Source organism: Pecten maximus, chromosome 6, assembly GCF_902652985.1.
Source record: "Pecten maximus chromosome 6, xPecMax1.1, whole genome shotgun sequence".
Taxonomy (NCBI): Eukaryota; Metazoa; Mollusca; class Bivalvia; order Pectinida; family Pectinidae; genus Pecten; species Pecten maximus.
This window is the reverse complement of record NC_047020.1, coordinates 44,655,077-44,662,567: the sequence shown is the minus strand read 5'-3', so window position 1 is coordinate 44,662,567 and position 7,491 is coordinate 44,655,077. Positions and strand designations below refer to the sequence as shown.

Here is a 7,491-nt window from a genome sequence, read left to right as displayed (position 1 = left end):
CGAAAACTCGTGGTGTTAAAAGGATTTATACCAATAAAAAGCGGAGATCCCCAAAAAGAACTTGGATGTTTTCTTTTCTCTTTATCATCTTTTTTAAGGAAACCAAGTGAGGACAAATATCATACCTCGTTTTTTTAACATAAACGTTACAATACTTTTTGTTCGGCGGGGGAAAAAGGATATCTGTATGCATCATATTTTCTAAATCGTACGATATCTAAATCACTACGTTAATTTCCTTTATAAATCAGTTTTTGTTTTGAAAATTGGTGCAGCAGAAATGGAATTATGGTGAATTTAGCTGACCCTACTCAAAAGCGAAAAAACGAGAAGCTTAAACAAATCGTGACGTTTGATTTTTTTTTTTTTAATCGTAACGTCATGAAGTGATCATGAATTGCACAGACAGTCAGTGGTGCTAAAATCAAAATCCTACATCGCTAGTTTTAAAATTGGCTGAAATTTATACGAAATAAACTCGTAAATCGACTTGTGTTTCGCTTTCTTCGGGTGATGTTCTAAAAATAGAATCGGTATATTATGGGATGCTGACAGCGACATCTAACCAGACATGGACGCTCCTATGGCCGTGGAAGTTCCAAGTGGTGAAAACTATGGTAATTATCAACCCCAAATCCACGTTTTATTATTGAAAATCTTGTCTTAATCAAATTATCATATTAAGTTTCTACTCGTGGCTCGTGTTTTCTGGTGATGATAGATTTTGAGTAATAGGGCTAGCTAGAGTGCAGTCCCTTGAATAGCTAGCGTCCTTAGCTACACATCCTGAAATAGGCCTGCACAACGATATTGTGTGCACTTTTTGATGTAAAACTAAATCAATAGAAAAACGATGTGGACCACATTGATACATATAATATTTTCCCGACGAGGCCTGTGTGATTATTTAGTTTTTCAAAATAAATTCGATATTTTCTTCAATGTAACGTTTGTACAATATGTGAATCGACAGTTGCCGAGTTGGGCGAATTTGACTAACCTAGATCTAGATCAGCTATCTGGTCTAATGTACAGAACAGCACGTGCACGTCACAAATTAACAGGTGCTCGTTGTTTTTAATATAGTCAGGACTATGGCTCTAACTCTCGATGATAATGTCAAATCGTCAATTTATTATTGATAACGAGTTTAATTAGTGTCCGCTATTACCTTTCAGCCTTTAAATGGTACCGTGGGCGAGGAAAACATGTCAATAAATGTATCGGGACATTAGGCTACTTTTAATTACCTTACATACTGAAGGTGATGTTTAGAAAATAATAATAAAAGTAACATCTTTAATATTTGCATATTAAAACTAGACTGAAAAAAAAAAAAAAATATGTGCAAATAGCATAAGAATTCATGAAAAAATATGGTAAGACTTTATTTACTTGCAAAATGTTCAGTGAAATTTTTAAACATCACAATTTAATTATATATTGTAGTAAAAGCATATAGATACAGCTCGTGATCAGAAGGAGTTGAGCTAGAATTCAGAAGGTCCTGGATTCAACATCCATGTTATGTGTAATAATTGTGTACTAGCTGTAATGGTGGGAGAGGGCCTTGTAAATTGTTTCAATAAACATTGTCAAATCCAATCAAGGTCTTGTCAGTACTTTAAATAGGTTTGAATGAACCACACCCATTCTGTCTGTCAAATTTTCATCACTTTTTTTTTTTACAGATTTTGATGGCTATTTTGAGCCATATGAAGGCTTTGACCTAGGAATGTCAGAGGAAGAAGAGGACTTTCTTGATGACATTATGGCTGATCCTGATTATGTGCAGTCAGATGATGACCATATTGAAAGGTATGCAGCTATAAATGATTTACGCATTTGAGATTCAGCAAATATAGTGTAGAATTTTAATATCTATGGACATCAACACTCAGGATATGTATGATATAATAAAAATCACTTTCAAAATAAAAACCTTTTTTAATTTGTATATTTAATATTCTTAGTATATGTTTTGAATCTCAAAACAAAGAAAATTAGAACTGTATGTGAAATATTCAATAGTTTCATTATAATTTTCTCAGTGCTGACTCCCAGGATTCAAGTTTTATGGGATCTCAGGAACCGCTTGGTAGCATCTATTGGCAGGATGAGACAGTAGATGATGAACAGTGCCCTGACAACAAACAAACCCAATTTACACCCAATCTACCACCAGGGGTAAATACAGGGAGACTGAGAAAGTGTGTACAATGTTGAGCTTGATGATTTATCAAAGTTTTAGATAAGTTTTATAAGGGGCTATAATATGCCTTTCATTGTCTGTATTTCATTCCACCTGTTTGTCCAGATGAATTATTTTCAATGGATTTGAATGAAAAAGTTTGGTATTTAGATAGCTTAAAATGTCATATGTATAGATCTGTTTTACTAAAAATACACATTCAGCCAAGTATTTCAAGATAAGATTTTGTTAGTTGGGGATATGCTTGTTTATGATTTAATAGTTAAATCTATGGAATATACCATATTGTGAAATGAACAACATTTTAAACAGTAAATAAGTATGACAGAGTAAACATTTATGTTATTTAACTTTAACAGGATTTTCTATTCATCCAACTGATACTTTATTCTACTACATGCATGTATAAGTGTTGCTTACATATATCTTTACATAGCAATATAATTTCTTAAAAAAGCATGACTGCATCTAAACCCTCATATTAAAAACAATAAATCAGGTCTGTATTTTGGTATCAACAGTATTTGAAATTCATGTTTCAGGAATTCCCTTAAGACTAAAACACCGATGGATTTCTTGAGGTTATTTGTAACATCACAGCTAATAACATCCCTGTGCATTGCAACCAATCACTTTGCTGAGTCTCTTGTTAATAAAGGCAAATTCACCTCCTATGCCCAGCCGGATGGAACTTGGTGCAGAGTGACAGAGGAAGAAATGTATAAGTAAGTATTACACCTGATGTATAACCAAGCATGTATAGCAAAATTTCAGATTTAAAAGTACACATCAATTGCTGTCGAACAATTTCATGATAAATTTAGAATGATTATAATTCTTCAATGTCTTGAAATTAAAACACTTGACCAACAGTGTGTGTAATTAAATAATATTATAATTTTGCCTGTTTTTTACAAAATGTTTATAGCTGTCTAACTTTGTATTCCTTTTGTCCTAGGTTTATAGGTATTATCATATACATGTCCTTCACAAAGATGTCCACTATGGATAGATATTGGGCCTCAAACTACTTGTATCGTTTCAATCCTGTGCCTCTCCTACTTCCAAAGAGACGTTTCCAGTCCATCCTGGCGTTCCTACAGATAACACCTCCAGCAGACATTGATAAAAGTAAATATACAGATTTGCATAATATACTACCACTGTTTAATAGATGTTATTCAAACTAACCGATCTAAATTACATTCATGAGTACCATGTTATATCTTTGAAAAATTTCATGCTAACTGCACAATTTTGAGAAGAATAGTATTGTTTCAACTTTGTCAGTCTGTCCTTCTGTCTCATGTCAATCTATCCCAGTACATAAGATTGGATCACACAACTTGGCCACATGAAAAAACATTTGGCCATTCAAAGATTACTAAAAACACTGGGACCCACAATGCCTTTTCTGCAAGTTTAAAAGTTGTGTCTGGAGTAATGATTTACCTTAATGTACAAAACCCATAAATTCCTGCATTTGTCTTATGTTTTTTTTTTTTTTTTTAAATCTTTTCTTGCAGGTGACAAACTCACTCGAATTACACCCCTTCTAGATCATGTCAACGCAGTATCCAAGGAATTGTTCCAACCCTTTCGTCAAATAGCAGTAGATGAGAGAATGGTTGCTTCAAGACACAGATTTTCTGGAATACGCCAGTTTATAAAAGATAAACCTGTGAAGTTTGGCTTAAAGTTGTGGATACTTGCTGATACTCAAACTGGATATACCTATAATTTTTATGTGTATTTAGGTAAAAAACGGTCAGAAATTATTGACAAGGGAAAGGGTTTAGCTTACAATGTTGTTTTCAAACTTATATCTCCTCTGTTGAATCAAGGCTATCACTTATTTGTAGATAATTTTTATACATCATTGAATTTGATTAAAGACTTGCTAGCCAAATCCACCTATCTCATAGGTGCGGTACGCAAAAACAGTACAGCAATGCCACTGTGTTTCAAAACATCTGTTGATCAGTGGGAAAAAGCTACAAGTAGAGGCGATTTCAGATGGCATAGACAAGATGGTTATGTAACTGTACAGTGGAAAGATTGTAGAACTGTTACGATTGTATCTCCAATTCATAAAGGCTCAGATATTACATCATGTGTACGTACTGTTAAACATAGAACTGGTTTTAAGAAAACCAATGTGTCACAGCCTGTTGTTGTAAATTCTTATAATCAAGGTATGTTAGGTGTAGATAAGAGTAATCAATATGTCACACAGTATTCTTCATATTTGAGAACTAAATTTCATTGGTGGAAAGTTTTATTTTTTCACTCCATTGACATTATGATTGTTAATGCCTTTGTATTGTATAAGCAATCAGCTAGTAATTTGCCATCTCATTTTGGACAACTTGAATTTAGGGAATGTATTTTCCAATATATATATGATAAATATGGAAAGCAAGAAAAGATAAATGAAAATCAATGTTTACCTGTTGTTACTGATAAGAGAGTAGATTGTGTGATGTGTAATGCTAAAGCTAGTATACAGCGAATTCCTTTGCCAAGCAGGAAAACATTTATCAAATGTGAACAGTGTAATGTTGGTCTTTGTCTTAACAAAGAAAGAAATTGTTTCAAGTTGTGACATAATGGAAGTGATGAGAGTGTTAGAGTTCAAGATTGGCATAGGAAGAAAGGTAACTACAGAAAGAGGAAATATGAGGTACAACAATGTTAAAGATATACAGAATTTACTGATGTAGTTGTTTTCCCTATAGGAGCAATCTGTATGTTCATTTTCTGAAATTGGAAAATATTTTTCAAAGGTTTATTACAAATGGAAATCTCAAAAATGTTACTTGAGTTTCTTAGAATATGTTGTTACTAACAAGTCATGATAGAATTGCAACTGTATTTCATAAAAAAAGGTGATCATCTTCCCCAACCCCCAAAGCTCCCCCCCCCCCCCCCCCCCCCCCCCCCCCCTCTAAATGGTTTCAAAGCAGTGTATATTTTAAGATGTTCAGCCTTTTGCTCTGCGGAATGTAACAACAAAACTGTTTCTCTATGTAATATATTGATTCAACAGATATATTTCATTAAAAATGTTGGATGATATTGATATCACTCTGATACACTAACGTGTGTAACAAGGGGTCACATATATATAATAACAATGATATATGGCGTACAGTAATACAATCTTACTATATTCTATAAAATATAAAGTGATAATTACAAAGAACATTTAAGAATTTTAAAGAATGGAGGAGCACTGCTTGGTGTAATAAAATCACTTTATAATCAATTTACTTAGTTTTTCTATAAAGCTACACATTCTTATATAAACTTTGGTCGTGTCTAAAAATTTACCTGGGGTGTAGCGAGCCGTGAAAAGCTTATGGTAATGCGTGTCAAACTGGCCATTGGCGTGTGCATACGTAATTATCGATCTTTTGTTTAACTACTGACCAGTGCATCGACAGGTAAGTAGAATAGCTATAATCTCTGCGCACTGACCGGAAGATAAAATTAACATCCAAGTTAAAGTTCAAGTTCATTTATTACTTTAAGTCTTACGACTCATCAGTGTAAACATATGATATACAGGATATTTACATATATACAAAATGTTAAATTGGCCACAGGAGAATGAACAAAGCAATAATATAATATAATAGTAACATCAATCAATATTATTATTACAATATATATATATATATCTCATGCTTGTGATCGGCACTTATTTGCCGCTTACAGATATTTCCCAATATTACACAAGTCTTTAACAGTATTTGTATTAAGTAATTGAGTAAGCTTATATACACTTGGATCATTTCTATAATAATATTTTAAATACTTCTGTCTTAAATCAGAATACCTAGTACAAACTAAAACAAAATGAAATTCGTCTTCTATATCATTAAGATTACATAGATTACAAACTCTGTTACTTCTATCAATGCCAACATATCGCCCAGATTCAATATTCAACTTGTCAGCTGACAGTCTGAGCCGAGCAATTTCTTTCGTATAGCTGATATTAACTGATTTTGTTAGATACGATTGTAATAGAATTTTATCATTTAATTCCCTGTAAAGCAAACCTTTCGACATATCTATAATAGCGCTATATCCATTTTGATTAAAAATGTCAAATAATCTTTCCTTAATTATTGCAAAAGTAAAATCGTTTCCATTCTGGGCGTCCCAAATATAACCTAAGCCTAAGCGATTCAAATCATCTTTGATTTCACAGACCCATTGGTCCTTAAATAGGAGCATATTTTCATAACACGATTTCAATATACAATTTTCAGTATTGAGCAATTTAAACCAATATTTAAAAATTCTAAGTTTCCTTGTTATGTACAATGGATAAAGGCCTAATTCGAAATATACCATCATATTTGGAGTAGATTTGCGCACACCTAACCTTTTACAAAAATTGAGATGAAGTTTTTCGATATCAGGGCCTTTATGGAATCCCCATATTTCTGAACCATAATTGACTATGCTACTGACATATGTATCAAACACTGCTAATTGAGTCTCAATATTAAAATACTGTTTCTTACATACCCTCATTAATGCAAATAATGCTTTTCGACCTTGTTAAGATATTTTTTTCTGTGTTTGTTTAAATTTCCATCATAATTCAATAAAACTCCTAGATAGTTGAATTCATTCACTATCTCTAAAACACACCCGTCATATTTTCATTATCTTTCAATTTCCACCCATTTCTAAAAACAACAATCTTTGTCTTGGAAGTGTCAACAGTTAGGCCCCACTTGGTAGTGTCATTAAGCAGGGAGTCTAGCATTTTTTGCAAGCCTTGGGGTGTTTCGGCAAAAATAGCAGTATCCTCGGCATACATAATTAAGAATATGTTAATTAGTTGTAAGTCAATTGAAGGACAGTTGTCTTCTATAAATTGCATTTCAAAATCGTTCACATATAATGAAAATAACAGAGGAGACAAAATTTCTCCTTGAAAAAGACCGATATTACATTCACAAAAAAATCTGAGCAAACGCTATTGTTTTTTACACAACATCTCACATCTTTGTAAAGTGATCTGATAAAATTTTAACATTTTTCCTTCGATACCTTCTATTATTAACTTGTACCATAAATTCGGTCTATTTATCATGTCAAAAGCTTTAGTATAGTCGATCAAACAGCAGTATAGACGTTTTTTACTTTTAAGAGTACGAATAATCAACGCCTGTAATGGAAATAAAGCATCTGTCGTTGAAAGATTCCGCTTGAATCCAAACTCAGCATCAGTTATCTTATTGTGCTCCGTGTCGATT

General features: G+C 32.7%; 1 protein-coding gene across 1 annotated transcript in view; it reads left to right on the top strand.

Moving 5' to 3' along the window:
• The first annotated feature begins 571 nt into the window (after positions 1–571).
• The window catches only part of LOC117330205 (piggyBac transposable element-derived protein 5-like), a 51,327-nt gene continuing 44,407 nt past the window's right edge, over positions 572–7,491 (top strand). The window contains exons 1-7 of the mRNA XM_033888427.1: positions 572–617; positions 1,692–1,818; positions 2,052–2,210; positions 2,755–2,937; positions 3,171–3,343; positions 3,739–3,969; positions 4,108–4,212. Of these exons, the coding sequence (XP_033744318.1) occupies positions 572–617; positions 1,692–1,818; positions 2,052–2,210; positions 2,755–2,937; positions 3,171–3,343; positions 3,739–3,969; positions 4,108–4,212 (1,024 nt within the window). The remainder of the gene's footprint in view (positions 618–1,691; positions 1,819–2,051; positions 2,211–2,754; positions 2,938–3,170; positions 3,344–3,738; positions 3,970–4,107; positions 4,213–7,491) is intronic.